The sequence below is a fragment of the Suillus fuscotomentosus genome (assembly GCF_016647785.1).
Source record: "Suillus fuscotomentosus strain FC203 chromosome Unknown F5891scaffold_29, whole genome shotgun sequence".
In the NCBI taxonomy this organism is placed as follows: domain Eukaryota; kingdom Fungi; phylum Basidiomycota; class Agaricomycetes; order Boletales; family Suillaceae; genus Suillus; species Suillus fuscotomentosus.
In genome coordinates, this window is record NW_024539541.1 from 568500 (window position 1) to 584023 (window position 15524).

The window sequence follows — 15524 nt, forward strand, 5'->3', positions numbered from 1 at the left end:
CTCGCACTTCGTGATTTCTGCCTCTACCTAGACAATGACATACTCTTGCAAGCTATGTCTAGTTGGCCGCATATCCGCACTCTGGAATTCGAAGACGCTCGTCCTTTTTCCGAAGTCACCCTCCATGGATTATTCACAGCGCTTGGTTTATGTCCACAATTGCATACACTACGAGTTCCAGTCAATCTTGCAACTATCGACATCGATCCTGATGCTGAGCCAATACAACATACCTCCCTACGAACATTGGATTTGGAGACATCCAAGTTTCAAATAGCAGATGCTGAAACTTTCGCTCGCATCATTTCCGCCTGGCTCCCTTGTGTCGACCAAGTTCAAAGTGTAAGGATCGCCTATCCTCTACCCACGGATTATGACTTTTAGGCGCGCTCGAAGTTGTCCACGTGACTCACCGCATCGCTCTTCGTATCCGAGCCATGCCGCTTTCCATTTTCTTTCATTTTAAAACTTACCTTGTGCTTTCATTACACGATACCCGTTTCGCGACCGATATCTTCGACCGCACTACCTTTCTCTCTCGTTCTGGCCTAGTCTCGCGCTCGAAAACGTATATAAACGATTCATGTACATTGATACAAAAGAATTCGATACTGAGAGTTCCCCCACGCAAAGAATGTCCTAACGCATCAAGAAGAGTCTCCTTCGCACATCGATTCGTCCTAACTAACACTCTCGTTTCTCTCGTCTCATATCTAACCCACCTTTGCTCACATTCCCCTTCGAACTCATATAGCCGCCTTACAAAAGTATATATGATTTGAGCTGGGTTGAAGTCAACAGGTATCTTAGATCTTTGAAAGCGGCTACCGCGCCGTATGTCTTGCGAGCCTCCTAGAATATTTGAGTTTGGAATACCTTCACGTCCGGGAATGTTGGTACATACCTTCGAGTTCCTTCGTTATCGTTGTCGTCGCTGTTGACTGTAGTTTGACTGTAGTTATAAACTGCTGTACTAGTAGTTCTGTATAATCGCTAACAACCCACTGGTTCACCGTCATTAGTACGATTTCCAACATGATTACGTGCGCCCTGAGCTCCGCCGTTCACTGTGCTCGACGGTCCTCTTGTATACCTTTTGATATCCGCGTTTGTAACGGCAATGTGATTACACAACACAATAAGTGCTCGATAAAATTCAACAACCACGTAGAAGGATACATCCATGCCATATGATGAGATACCATGGCTACGTCTAGTGCGCTATAAAGATAGTCTAATAATCATATAGAAGAGATAATGAAGAGAGGAAAGCGTGTCAAGAAGAGCGAATGTTCAAGACAAATGTCGCTAGTCGTAGATAAAAATTGTTTCAAGTACTGAAGACAACACTAGAGTACAACAGTAGGAAGTTAGCATTGGTGACAGTGGAGGGCAAGGGGAACGTACAAAGTTGAACGTTGAACGCTGGAATATATCGCGTTGTAGGCTTTGCAATCATGGAGAACAAACCTTTCGCTCCGAGGTGAGATGAGCTCCTTGTCGACGTTGGCCTCGCCTAGCTTATTGTGTGCAAAGATCTATTGACAGGGTGAGTAGCTGTACTCGTTGAAGCGTCGTGTTTGGCCCACATCTTTTCCCACTCCAAATGCGTGATTGATCAGTGGTCAGATTATCGAAAACGCGTTGTCAACACTGGCCCGACATCGGAAAAAGCTAGATACCTTTCCTATCGTTAGAATTTGGAACCTTGAGAGTATCAGCCTCAAGAACGGCACTTTATGACTCACTAAAGACATTTCTGAAATATTTTGGAAGTGGTAGGCTCGAGGCTCTGATCGGAAGAGACGGACTGCTCAGCTATGATTTAGACGGGCTCGATGCCAGACGTGGATCCTTACTTCGGTTGTTGTACTCCTGAAAAGTTCGACGATGATGCTGATGCTGTTTTTTTATGAACCTTGTTGTATTTTGTGCATGTGAGGTTGAATCCGCGAGCGATCAAGGCGAGAATGCAATGTATTGATTCTTGTTTCACCTTGTCTTGAACCATGCGATCGAAAGTAATATCTTCACGCTTAGTTCCAAAACGTTTGTTGTATCGCATATGCAAGGAAAACGAATCCCCGCGAGAAGGCAAAAAACACAGAAGTAACTCAGGTGAGAACATGTGTTGGGGTCAAGTACTTAGTACATGGGTGAAGAAAACGTCCGTCGCAACCTCTTTCCTACTTCGCTGACTTGGCAAATGCTTGTTGATCCGTACCTCAGCAGACTTCACATTCGTTTTCGACTTGCTGAAATCGACGGTGATACCTATTGGGTGTAGGGAATGAGTGCCATGGATGCGGAGAGCCTTTGAGGCGTGAAGAGCATTCGCCATGTTGACCTAATTTAGGGAAGAGCTCTGCTCTGAGCTAGGACGCAAAAGAGGGGGCCAACACTTCAACAGTCGTTATTGTAATTTATGTAACATGAAGCAGAGTCCAGATGGGCCTAGCTTAGTCAGCAATTTATCCTCGCCGAATCAATGCCACATGCGACATTGCGAGTTGGGATGAACCCAAACCGACGCCTTGGACAAGGACGCCAACGGAGGATGACTTGGCTGCCACACTCAACATGCTCACCGCCTGGCACCGATCATGCTAAACTGCTAAACCGGATGGCAATTTTTGCAGGTTCTGGCGGATGTGCCGTGCCATCATGTGCGTACCGAATAGCAGCCTCGTGGGTTGTGCTTCAAGGGAGGGTGATAAAAAAGCCTATCCATGGCTCATAATCCAGTACACCGCCTCAAATGCCAACCACTCCACTTTCTCTTGCTCTGATCCAACTCTGGATCGCCGATCCATCGCTGCCATGGTCCAATCCAGTATGGCAGTCTCTAACACATGTTACTGGCGACCCGTGGGCATACGACCCTTGGAGGGGTGTAACCCGTGTCACCGAATGGACGGTGGACACAGCTCGGGCAGTTGAAGCTTTCATGAACAATTGCAGGACAGCTGGGGATCTTGCAGACGTCGCTGTGAAAGGGAAGGACACTGACCATGAAGGTCGTTCCGCGTGGAACGCCTGGGTTAAGACGTCATGGCCCAAATGGAATATCAACAAACTGGTCGACAACATTTTACAAGAAAGCGGTTGCGAGCCGCATGATGTCATGGCGAGGCTGAAGTGCAAGAGCACAGATGATGTGAGTTACGTGCCACTCCGTTTATTTTATGATATAATAGATTCATGTACTTAGTTTCCAACGATGGAAGCTGCACAGGTGAAGCATGTCGTTTCCATCAAATTAGCCGATGCATTGTTCGGTGATGATGGATTCACCGACGGAACATTCATTGTGCCATCCGTCATGACGTTTATCAGCACGGTGATGGTATTGACGTGGAGCAGATATCGAAAGGCCATCAAACGGCAAGTCGACAGTATCGCGAAGAAGCTTCAGGAAGTTGAGGGGCAATGGCTAGGTAAGCGACGCAGATTGGTCGGTTAGGGTGGGAGCTTAACTGTAGCGCAGCCTGGGCGACCGCAAATTCAAATCCTACCTCGGCCGAGCTCCGCGCCTACCTGAAGAAAGTGGATTCCTTGGTTACACTTATCAGTGCATTCAAGGACAAGGAAACGGTCGAGAAGCTCAATATGCGTCGTGAACAGGTCAATGCGATACTGGCTGGTACCATGAAACATCCCATCAAGTTAGAATATATGGAATGTGAGCGGGCCTCTAAATCCACGATATAATTCGAATACTGAATGTACTTGTTTGTATCTATTAAGCCGAAGAAATGATATTGTAGGTTTTACGGGTCACACTACGCCCTATGCGCACTACAGAGCAATCCATTTATTCTCATGTGTACATGCTTGTCTAATCTTGATCGTGATGACATACGTAGAATTCGAAGACATGAAGCAATAAACTTCTTCGACATAAAATTGGAATCTTCGACCAACCTTGCATCCAAATTAAATGTTCAGGCAGGCTACCCGCACAAAGCTTAACCAGACAGCCATGCTCAACGAATCTTACCGATCTGTTTAGACAGAAGTAATATCCGGTGCAAGTTTTTTTTTGTGAACTCTAGATCTATCTTTCAAGCTGATGGTCTCACGCCCTGCGTCCCAAGGTACGTGACCATGTTCGGACTTCTGGCAAGTTCTCGTGTGCTATTCCAACAGCTGCGGAAGCATCGAATCGCTCCCTGTCCGAAATAGTAAGCCAATCAAATTCTGGTTACTCAATGATACCGCAGGCGCGCTGTGCAATACGTATTGATGCACACATTTTTTTCTCGGGCTTTGGAGTAATTTTAAACTATGATAGGTTTCGGTTGGGCTTGGCTCGGAACGGATGCTAGATACTACGTAGGAAACACCCACGTATCGTACGTTAGCCACTTCCGCAGCATGATATGATACCTCCTGTACGTATCAACGACAAACATACTAGATACCTGCATGCTCGACCGAGTTTATCAACGCCACAAACGGTTCGATGCGATCAGCTGTCTCTGATCAAGAATATTAATCAGATCTGAACTTTTGAAATTCCTCATGATTTTCACAATCGAAGCTGCGAAGGGAAACCATTCGAATGCATGCAAAGAATCAAGACGGTAATAACGGAACTGCATAGATATTATGAATCTGGCATGTATGATGTACAACGAAGAGATCTTATGTAGTTTTCGACGTAGTTAGATTTTTTCGCTTCGTACACGAGCGCCTATTCCGATATCTGCAAACATAAATCCAATAGATGGGAAACAAAGGGGTTTGGAAGATTGGTTCCATGCTAGCGGTGTCAATGGTGATTACAAGCTAAAGGCATACAAGGACATAGTCCAACAACATAACATTTGAGCGTACAGCACCAAACAATGCACCTCCGAAGTCTGCACCACGATCCACGCACCCGAAATAAGCACCCCGCCCAAAATGCGCGCAATCCAAGCCTACGCACCTAAAAAAACGGCCACTGATCCGATCCTCGTAGCTACGGATCACAAGCGATACATGCTGAAAGTGGAGAATGCACATATTCTTGCGCAGACAGTACCGACTTGCGTTTCGCCAGTGGTCGTGAAGCCTCGTGTCGCCGTAACACCATCTGCGCGACTAGCTGGGATATGCTCCCTATGACGCCCTTCTTGCGGCGTTCAGGACTCCTTCCCTCATTTACATCCATGCCGAGCTTGTCGCCGAGCTTCAACCTGAGCAGAGCTCCGACCTCCGCACTCCTCTCCCGCTCCCGCTTCTTTTCGACTTGCGTGTGTACGCATCTGTGCCTTCCAGGCCCTCGCACGACCCCTGCACTGCAGCGAGTGAGCGCTTGCGCAACTCGAAGAGCTGCGCAAGCTCAGGGTCGTTGTCCATGTCGTGCACGGAAAGGCAGAGATTGAAATCCTCAGGCGATGGTGAGCGTGGGAGAGGCACATCCCTCGGATCGTGGATGAACAAAAGTGGCTGGCTAGGGACGAATGGGACGGTTTGCAATGATGAGAGGGGCAAAAATGCGGATGCACTGGGGAGGAGGTTGTCATCTGTGTCAGCACCCGGGAGCGAGAGGAGCGATGGGCCGGGAGAAGGTGGAGAATATGGTAGGTCTGTATCGTCGGGAAGAGAGGAGCAGGACCGCCTGCTGGGAGATGATGGTGGTATATGGGGTAACGCTTTTTCATGTTCTAGCTCGGGAAGACCTGAAAGGGAAAGATGAGGGGATCTGAGCTCTGGAGGATCATCGATGACCATGTCTGTCGATGAGAACGCGGAACATTGGGGGGAGGATGGGGGGTGCTCATCTAGTTGATGCATGGGTATGTGTTGGTGCGATGACCAGGGTATGTGAAGCGGTACGAGTCTGGGACGGGGGCCAGGAAGGTAGGGCGCCTGATCAGATGAAAAGGACGTTGTATCGTTGGATACTGCTACAGACATATCACCGATGTCCTCACTCCCTGAACAGGGAGACCAGGAAAATTTGGGGGAGGGCGGATCATTCCAATGAGAGTTCACCAGGCCATGTTCCAGTGGCGGCTTCCAGGGTGGTGATAGAGGCGAAAGCGGCGAATCTGACTCTGCGGAACTATCCGACATGGCAGATATCCCGTCGTAAAAATCCTCTTCAAAATCACTCTGATGAATTGCATGCCCGCTCTCGTCACACATCGAAACATCGATATCATCTTCATACCCTGGCAACTCCAGGTTATAGAGCAACTGCGTCGGTGGTGGCGTCAGAGGTCTATGGCAAGCAAGGTCCTCGCGGCGCATAACGGTCGGGGAATCCAAGACGCCTGGTGAATGTGTAGTGAAGATGGGAGTAAATTCGCCTCTTTCTTCTGGTAGTGGGATGGTGCACTTTGATGGAGAAGTGCTGGAGGGTGGTGTCGGGTATAAGTTCACCGGACCAGACTGCTTCAGAAGATTGGATGGACCAGGCACGCCTTGTGTGTGTTTAGACTTGAGAGGAGGGAAGTCCTCCTCCGAGAAGGAGAATGTAGGGTTACTGCTGCAGCTAGGAATTGGCTGCCAAGGTTGAGAGTAGTGCGGAGCAAAGGTAAACACGGGCTGCGGGTCTGGTTTGAGCAAGGAGGAGTCATTCAGAGAGGGTATGTATTGAACTAGGGCAGCCCTAGTCAAATTATCCCTAGTATCCATATTATGTCCACCGATATTCAAGCCCTGCAACGAGCGCCGAGTTTGATCAACAAAAAAACAAGCAAACAAAAAAACAAGAACCGAAGACTCACAACTAATAACATCAAAGGCCGCAAGACATCACAAAAGACAGAAGAAACAGGAGAATTTACTGTGAACGATATGGAGGCAAAGAGCGTTGCAGTGCTTGACACCGTTTCTCCTCGTGCCCAAGCAGCTTGTGGCTGAGAAACTCGTGTTCGGTGATTTCCTTGATGGGCCTGCAGGAGATCCACGACGTTGAACCACTACTAAATTGAGCATCACACATCATTTCCTTTTATCTAATACATTTATCTTTACATCAACCATGTCACCTGCTCTCTAACACCTGACAACGACATCATCCTCAATAATTAGGTCTTCTTAAGTGCTGAAACCCGATCCGATAGCGTCTCTTCGCCCTCAGTGGCATGAGGCTCCAACTCCGTACGGTTCACTCCCCTTTTCGTCAATGCATACTCCCTGCACGCATCTACACTCTTCTTTAACTCCGGATCGTCCTCTGCTAGCGCAACTACGTTGATCCCCGTAAAATTGTGTTCCAGAAGTTGTGCAACTTTGGCCAGCATATCAGGATTAGGAGAATACGTCCCAGAGTCGTTATCAATCACCAACTCCCATCTCACACCGCTATCGTCCGTGCAATCGGAGAAGTTCTCCCAGCCACCTTCTGGGCGAGGATGAAACTCTCCGCTGTACACTACGCTTTCTGCACAGTTGCTATGCAGTGCATGCTTCGATGCAAAGTCAACGAAGAACGCCGCCCCTGTCTCTGAGAAACGGAAGGTATTGTCTTCCTCGGCGATAACATACGTGTATACTGCGGGCTTGATGCGATTTTCAAATGCGTTATTGCCGTCTCGACGCAAGCCGCCTCGCAGCAACTTGAACACATCATCGGCATCTGTTATAACCCCAAAACCATTCGAAACGGTCCGGGCGTATAACATGTGGTGGCCAGCCATAATGCCGGAACGCACCGCAATTGATGTAGGCCCTTTGAAAATGGCCTGTGCGCCCTTGTAATCGTGGTTCCATCGTTGCACCGTATCCCCAAAGAATTGCGGAACACCTTTAATATAGATCTTCCATGTCGAATACAGCCGCGTGTCCCTGAGATTGGTAAGAACGCCCATTGTTGGTGAGTCGTGTCGTGAATAGTGAATCGGGCCATCAAACAAATATGGTAGTGATATTGAATCCTGAGCCGACGGAGAGGATTCAATCTTGAGAGATGATAGATCCAAACGTTGATAAGCACAATCGGTGGCGATCAAATGCGGGGCACACATACGTTCAACCAGAATGTCCCTTTACTTCGACCGAGCCGCTTGCCAACTATTTCAACCTCTTTCGTACCTGGACTTACAGTTGTCCGGAACACGCCAATGTCGTTATCTACGAGTGCTCCATTTTCCACCTCTCGTACTACCACGGACAAGGTAGCTGTGGAAGGGACCGTCTTTACGATCCAGGTCTCATCCCAAACTGGGGAAAGGGTATTCAGTTTGATAGACGACCTGCAATAAAGTAGGCTAGCGTGAATACGCAGATAGAAAATCACTCACGTGTACGAAACCTTGTCGTCAAGCGTAGCACGAAAACACGGGTTCATCATGCCAATAACATGCACCCTCGCAAGATCCGACGCCCCAATAAACTTCACAGCCCTTCATTTGCACCCAACATGCCTCAACGAAACAAGCACTTACCCTGATAACCAGATCCACGTACTTGGTATCTATATTGAATTCCTTCGTCGCGAGCTCGATGGCGTTGAGGTGGCTGCCGAACTTGACTTTACTGCTCTGCAGAGAGTGGTGAGCGTTTTCCATGGCGGCTCGAAGACAAATAGTGTGAGAGGGCATCGGTCACGGTGGTCCATGGCGATGTTACATGTTGCCAAGCTGCGCACACTAAGATTTCCGGTCGCGGGAAGGTAGGGGCCGATGAGCTCAAACCTTACTTTAGGGTTAGGGTTACATGACCTATCAATGACAGCTGCTCCACCAAAGTGTCCAAGACCAACGAGCACGCCATCTGTTCGCTGCAGAAGAATACCAGTCAAATGGTGCGCAGGACAAGGGAAGTTGGGTGGAGATCTCAGTTAGCGCGCAATTTCCTTAACAATCCGACCCTGAAGAACAGGTTCACAACGATAGATCCGCACGGCATCTGAACACCATGCGTCCATTTCAAACTTTCGTTTCCTAGCACCTGAGAAGCTCCCTTCATGTGTGCCTTACACGCTGCCGGTCAGGACAAACCAAACTGGGCGATAAACACCATCCGCCACGAGCTTGAATGCACAGCATCATATCCGACCGTCCAAGCGACTCAAGTATCATTTCAGTTCTTCACCCTGCGATAGCGGTTATCGCCTTCATCAAACGAGAGCGGAGTAACATCACGAGCGCAGAAAACTCGTCACAACTTTTGATGCCGAAGATGATAAGTTGGGCGTTGAATGTCACAGTATGGTGGTTCTTGTCATACCGATAGCATGGAAAATAGATTCCGCTGTTCATTAAATCAGCGGTGATAAACATCCAGTGGAGAACGGGCCGCCCACTGAGAGGTAAAGATAACAATTAAGTAATCGAGTGATCCACGTGTTGACGCAAGACCCAGCTTGTTGGCGAATGAACCAAGTTGGGTAAGTTTATGGAGACCATTCGACTCGTGGTTGGATAGACGTATTTATATTTGTCGAAATGAATGATCATGATGTTCGAGGGTCTTGGCTAGTGAATAGAGTTTGGTTCCAACATCGTCGTCATGTACTGTACATGACCGGCGCGCTGCAAAACCTAATCGCTACTCGAACGGGAAAGCTACCAGCTGTATCGTGTCCATCAGGACGTATTTGATGCTGCCACCAATTATAGCGGCCGTCAGGCCATATCCGTGAATAGGACACGACGAGGTACATCAACGCGAGAGCGAATTCATGGACCAAAATGTGATCGCGCACAGCTTGAGAAGGATGTGATTGCTGTTGTCCGTTGAGCCATGCGACAATATCATCAAATGGAAGCCCGAGATGACCTCTCGGGCGGTTGTTTGTGACAGTGGCGAGATCCGAAATGGTGCATGCAGCATATCCGACTCGTTGCAAAGACACGTTGGTAGCTGGATGGGACTAGGTTATTTGAGCCCCAGAGTCAGTCCAGTAGTTCATTTCTTCGTGAAGATATCGTCAGATCGCAATGTGCATTTTAGTTGAAGGAAAATTTTTGAAAGTTGGCAGACACAGCCACATTCTCCGATATAGCTCCCGAGGCACGACGCATCTGCATCAACATCGAGGATTAAGAAATGGAAGAATACAAGATTATGAAGAAATTCATACATCAGCACGTAGTATTACACGATCTGAACTTCTAAGGTTGCCAAGCCGATCTTCCGAAAATAAAGTACATTCTTCGTCAATCGATCAATTGTTCTCTATGGTCGAGAAACCAACATCTACGCTAGCTCTCATGCGATCTCCGTAACGAATCGTGAGGAAAATAATCCTATAGACAAGGAAATCAGTGTAGGCCATCGATCGTGCAGTCAAAGGAACCCTTACCCTTGTCCGAGAAGTGCAAGGACAGCTACAATGGTGTTCGTCCACGCAACACCAATGCGTTCGATGGATGGGATAACAAGAGCGGTAGCGACAGGACAGAATGAATGACCTGACACCGCTGGAAAATAATTGAAGATACATTAGTGAATTACGAGTGCGATAGTCACGATATATAATCAAGACTGACGCGTTGGCAGCTGTGATTTCTGCGCTTTGCGAATGCATTACATCCACATTATAAGAACCAATCGGGTTTAATACGAAGACGACCTTTGAGAAATAGTGAGTTGCTTCATACACGGGGATGATAAACTAGTACCAAGGACCTACCCCCATTCCATTGATAAAAAGACACAATAAATTCAACAAAAGACCGACCGGACCGCCAACATACGTAGTGAGCAGCCCTGACACTCCGATGGATAATGGAACCATGAACAGCCCCCCGATCCACGTCGCTCTCAGTCGATCTTCTGGAGACCAGACTCCTTTGCGCTTCTTCTGCCACTTCCTGATTAAAACATCTGATAAGCGACCAGCAAGCGGCGCTCCAACTGTCAAAGATTGAGTCAATAGTCTGTGATCGCAATGATTTGTGCTTACTGAAGTTTCCGAGTCCATTGGGGAGGAAACACGCTCCAATGATGGCTTTGTTCGTGATGCCATACCGTACACCCTACAGGAACCGCAATTAGTTTGCGATATGGAAGATGACTATCAGCTTACGATAGTATATGCCAGCGGTACGAGGAGAACTATGTCATTTTTACGTGAGAACACACTGAGAAGTTGTATAGACTCAACGCACCATAGTCAGTGATGAGTACTAGACTCGTCGCAAGCATCTACATCGCGCATGAAGTCAGAAGTTGTACCCAATGCAACGTACAGAGTGTATGCACTCACAACTCCAAATAGGTTCGGACTCCGAAGTAGCCAGAGAGATTTGAGAGGATTCACCCAGGCGATATGGATCCGTCTTCTTTGCTTTAGTTTATCGATGCCCAATGTGCCGGGATGGCTGGTTTCAGGCAACAAAACGTATATTAGAAGCAGTTCGAGCAAGCCCCATACAGCAAGGGAATAGTGCAAATTTCGCCAAGACCAATATTGCGCCGCCACACCTATTCAAGCACCATTGTTAGATTCAGCATTCCTAAACATTCAAAAAATATTTACCTCCAAGGAACGGAGCAACAGCAAACCCGAAAAGCGTGGTCTGAAACAGCCGTGTCAGTATCACACAATCAATAAATTATGATTCCTCACACCCAAGAATATCCCAATACCAATGCCGCGCTCCTCCAATTTGTATATGTCACCAATTACGCCAGCGCCTAACGACAATCCTCCGGAACATCCGAATGTCTGAATGAACTGCCAGAATAGCAGACTCCGCAACGAATTCGACATCGCGACACCACAGCTACCGATGCATAATAACGGTATCCCGCACAAATACATTGTTCGGCGTCCATCTGCACGATATTGATAACTTGAGGTGAATGCCAGATTACATCATGAAGGGACGCACAGAAAGACGAATACGCAGCCCAAACCAGGGTTCCGATGGCAGTCGCAAAGGTCGACAGACTGACTGTCAAGCTGTAATGAAAAAACCACGATTTGAGCACGTATTGCTATATCATTCACCCACAAATACGCACCTGACAGCAGCATGTGTGGAGTGAAGTTCTTTAGCCACCTGGGGAATGGAAGGTACGAATGACGCTGCAACCAACTCTGATAGATACCGTTTATCAGCATGTAGTGTATTCAAACACAGATTGCTTACTTGGTAATAAACCCGCACAAGAGACAATGAACACAATCCACCTCTTCCGACGTCGAGTGAACCGGTCATAGATCACTTCGTACGCAGTTTTATCGCCATCACTGCTTGATGTCAGTAGGGGGCTTTCTTCTGAAGCCATCCCACGGGATCATGCGCAAACGCCGGGGTGAGAAAGTTCTGTTGTCTTATATACATACCATTGCATGACAGTTGATGCAGAGCATTAATATTGCTTTATTATCATCCCTAAAATCAAATATGGCAATCCCAAGAACACCGTAACGGCATCCCGAAGGATCATTCATCGGTTCTGACGCGCCGGCCTGTATATACCGCGATAAAGCTTTCGGATGCTACTAGAAAAGAAAATATTATATGAGCTATCAAGATAAGTGCCACGGACCGGCAGAACAAATAGTAGAACTGCTTGTAGATGGCAGCAGCTATTCTGGTTCACTGCCTCGAGGTGCTGAGTCACGATTCACCTATTTGTAGCGAAAAGTGGCGTCTTCATAGAGTTACTGTGGCATCTTCGAAGTTTCTAACGCTGTGTGGAAATACTATAACCATTACTAGTTAAGCTGAAAACAAAAAAGGATGACTCCAGTTGGAACTTTGAGCTTCAAACTTCAAGTTGGTCCCTGCAGTCAAGTATTAGCGCACAAGTGCCTCGAACCGGCTTCAAATAGTCGTGGAGTCCAGGAAAGTTCGCTGCCGGACATTTGGAATTTTAAATTCTATATTTGGATAGTTCGGGTCCGGGATCACGTGTGCCTGACGTCAGTACATACATAGTCTTCACTTTGAATGGTGAAGGCACACCCTCCATCATCCTAAATTATACCTCCAGGCTTTACACTAGATCCAAACCAATTGATCTGCGTCCACCAGCACTAAGCATATGATTAAGCTTCCCGGTGGACTGCGCCACCGGAGTTTGGCATACATAGCCTCAGTGCATCAGCTTCGCTCAAGACAGACACTCCCGAGCCGGTAAGATGGATGTGTCTATTGGAAATTTGACGAGTATATTATTCATAAGTCTTAATCCTGATCCGTTGCTTCTCTTTGAAGAAACGAAGATCATTCTATGAGTTCTCCGTGGTCGAGAAACCAACATCTACGCTGGCCCTCATGCGATCGCCATAATGGATCGTCAAGAAAATCAGCCTGAAATCGAAGCAGCACTACATCAGTGCGCTCGATCTTGTAGTCAAGAAGAGCCTCACCCTTGTCCAATGATAGCAAGAACAGCCGCGATGATGTTTGTCCATGCAACACCTATATGCTCGATCGAGGGAATGACAACAGCAGTCGCAGCAGATAGAATAAGTGACCGGATCGCTCTGTAGGTAATATTTAAGTTCAACTTTGATAGCCGCGTCATATCATGGAAACTGACGCGCTAGCGGCCGTGGTTTCCGCGCTTCGAGAGCGCGCCACATCCACATTATAAGAACCGATTGGATTGAATACGAAATCGACCTGTAATAACCAATGAATCACTTCGCGCACATGGTAAGAGCCTAATTAAGAGAACTTACGCCCATTCCATTTGTAAAAAGACATAATAAATTCAAACAAAGACCGACCGAGCCCCCAACATACGTCGTGATCAACCCCGACGACCCAATAGACAACGGAATCATTACCAGCCCTCCGATCCACGTCGCTCTCAAGCGATCTTCAGGAAACCACGCTCCTTTGCGGTGTTTCCGCCATCTTCTGACTATAATGTCCGATAGGCGGCCAGCAACCGGTGCTCCGACTGTTAAAGATAGCATCAGTGAACAGTGATTACCCATGGTATGCACTTACTGAAGTTTCCCAATCCGTTTGGGAGGAAACACGCCCCTATGATGGCCTCGTTCACGATACCATACCGAACGCCCTACACTGTGATCAGGTACGAGATAGAAGATGACTGTCAGCTTACAATAGTATACGCCAGCGGCACGAGAAGAACTATTATTTTATGTGAGAATGCACTCTACAGTAAATATCAACGCACCATAGTCAGTTATAAGCACCAGAGTCGACGCAAGCATCTACATCGCACACAGAACAAAGAGTTTGTAACGGGTATCAACATACACTGAACACACTCACGACTGCAAATAGGTTCGGACTCCGAAGTAGCCAAAGACTACTGAGAGGATTGACCCATGTGATGTGGATCCATCTCCTTCGCTTTAGTTTATCAATGCCTAATGTGCCAGGATGGCTCGTCTCGGGAAACCAAAGATATATGAGAAGCAGTTCGAGCAAGCCCCACACAGCAAGGGAATAGTGCAAATTGCGCCAGGACCAATACTGCGCTGCTGCACCTGTTGGAATGCATTGCTAGATTCAGCATGCATGAACACCCAGAATATGTATACCTCCAAGGAACGGAGCAACAGCGAACCCCCCAAGTGTGGCCTGAGAGAGTCAATTCAATACCAAACCGATAAAAGCGCGCCCAACATCAGAATCACTCACACCAAAGAATACTCCGATAGCAGTCCCCCTCTCCTCCAATTTATAAATATCACCGACAACACCAGCACCCAATGGTATTCCCCCAGAACATCCAAACGTCTGTACGAATCGCCAGAACAACAAACTCTTCAGCGAAGCTGCCATTGCAACGCCACAACTCCCGATACACAAAAATGGCATGCCCCACAAATACATCCATCGGCGTCCATCTGCAGGACTGCAGTCAGGAATCGAAACTATCGCTAGTTCACGATACGCTATGGATACACGCACAGAAAGACGAGTAAGCAGCCCAAACTAACGCTCCGACGGCACTCGCCAAGATCGATAGACTGACAGTCAAACTGGGAAAATCGCTCGATCACAACATACCATATCCGACTGAAACACGCACCTGACAACAGCATGCGTCGAGTCAAGATCTTTAGCTATTTGAGGGATGGAAGGCACAAATGTCGCTGAGACGAACACTGGTCGTGTTCATCAGCGTCACACCACCGTATAAGCAGTACACTGTAACTACTAGCACTCACTAGGTAACAAACCCGCAAAAGAGACGAGAAACACGATCCACCTCTTCTGGTCGGGCGCAAACCTGTCATAGATAGCTTCATGCGTGGTGGACGCTAGCAGAGGGCTGTTTTCTAAAACCATCTTGAATTGCGAGAAAAACCTCGCTTACAGCGCAGGAGAGATTTATATACATGAATTTATATCCATGCCCATCGCCTATCAAGGTGATAGAAAATGAATATATAAAAAGTCATCCTGTGACCTGATAGTCAAGATAGGTGTTAGTACGGACCGGAAGAAGCAGCAAGACGTACTCGTTTAAGCATTAGAATAACTCGCCGAGGTCAGATTTGCTGCCTCGAGGTTGGGAAGAAATAGAGATTTTCTCAGCATGTTGATGCAGAGCTTGTCATGTTGAAATTTTCATCTGACCTGCGCGAGTCAGGAATGATCGTTTTCACAGAAAAAGAAGAAAACAAAACATACAAT

The 15524-nt window shown here is 47.4% G+C and overlaps 6 protein-coding genes across 6 annotated transcripts; 1 reads left to right on the top strand and 5 right to left on the bottom strand.

The window, feature by feature from the left end:
- Window positions 1–48: 48 nt before the first annotated feature.
- On the bottom strand, window positions 49–1213 carry F5891DRAFT_1173409 (uncharacterized protein). Its single transcript, XM_041365628.1, is given in 5 exon segments — window positions 49–319; window positions 414–454; window positions 474–758; window positions 905–941; window positions 999–1213. 5 exon segments carry the CDS (start codon window positions 1183–1185, stop codon window positions 270–272), a joined length of 600 nt encoding a protein of 199 aa, XP_041225672.1. The 5' UTR covers window positions 1186–1213; the 3' UTR covers window positions 49–269.
- Window positions 1214–2484: 1271 nt separating this feature from the next.
- F5891DRAFT_1036095 (uncharacterized protein) lies at window positions 2485–3906 on the top strand. The gene is made up of 4 exons (XM_041361826.1): window positions 2485–3157; window positions 3212–3437; window positions 3488–3682; window positions 3748–3906. Exons 1-4 carry the CDS (start codon window positions 2759–2761, stop codon window positions 3765–3767), a joined length of 840 nt encoding a protein of 279 aa, XP_041225673.1. The 5' UTR covers window positions 2485–2758; the 3' UTR covers window positions 3768–3906.
- A 638-nt stretch (window positions 3907–4544) lies between these two features.
- F5891DRAFT_1036098 (uncharacterized protein) lies at window positions 4545–6906 on the bottom strand. Its single transcript, XM_041361827.1, has 4 exons — window positions 6723–6906; window positions 5237–6654; window positions 4934–5210; window positions 4545–4865 (listed from the first exon to the last, which is right to left on the bottom strand). The coding sequence occupies exons 1-3, from the start codon at window positions 6732–6734 to the stop codon at window positions 4967–4969; spliced, it is 1674 nt and encodes a 557-aa protein (XP_041225674.1). The 5' UTR covers window positions 6735–6906; the 3' UTR covers window positions 4545–4865; window positions 4934–4966.
- Window positions 6907–6915: 9 nt separating this feature from the next.
- On the bottom strand, window positions 6916–8783 carry F5891DRAFT_340417 (uncharacterized protein). Its single transcript, XM_041371422.1, has 5 exons — window positions 8639–8783; window positions 8385–8588; window positions 8241–8332; window positions 7967–8192; window positions 6916–7898 (listed from the first exon to the last, which is right to left on the bottom strand). The coding sequence occupies exons 2-5, from the start codon at window positions 8538–8540 to the stop codon at window positions 7026–7028; spliced, it is 1347 nt and encodes a 448-aa protein (XP_041225675.1). The 5' UTR covers window positions 8541–8588; window positions 8639–8783; the 3' UTR covers window positions 6916–7025.
- Window positions 8784–10108: 1325 nt separating this feature from the next.
- On the bottom strand, window positions 10109–12180 carry F5891DRAFT_952884 (major facilitator superfamily domain-containing protein; the record flags this gene model as incomplete). Its single annotated transcript, XM_041375138.1, has 13 exons — window positions 10109–10190; window positions 10247–10355; window positions 10414–10516; window positions 10577–10800; window positions 10850–10922; window positions 10973–11001; window positions 11055–11091; window positions 11153–11370; window positions 11426–11465; window positions 11516–11724; window positions 11781–11851; window positions 11914–11989; window positions 12042–12180. The coding sequence occupies 13 exons, from the start codon at window positions 12178–12180 to the stop codon at window positions 10109–10111; spliced, it is 1410 nt and encodes a 469-aa protein (XP_041225676.1).
- A 949-nt stretch (window positions 12181–13129) lies between these two features.
- Window positions 13130–15176, bottom strand: F5891DRAFT_1189185 (major facilitator superfamily domain-containing protein; the record flags this gene model as incomplete). Its single annotated transcript, XM_041367114.1, has 13 exons — window positions 13130–13211; window positions 13271–13387; window positions 13444–13526; window positions 13586–13809; window positions 13860–13932; window positions 13978–14006; window positions 14053–14089; window positions 14151–14368; window positions 14423–14462; window positions 14523–14731; window positions 14796–14866; window positions 14917–14992; window positions 15056–15176. 13 exons carry the CDS (start codon window positions 15174–15176, stop codon window positions 13130–13132), a joined length of 1380 nt encoding a protein of 459 aa, XP_041225677.1.
- Window positions 15177–15524: the final 348 nt, after the last annotated feature.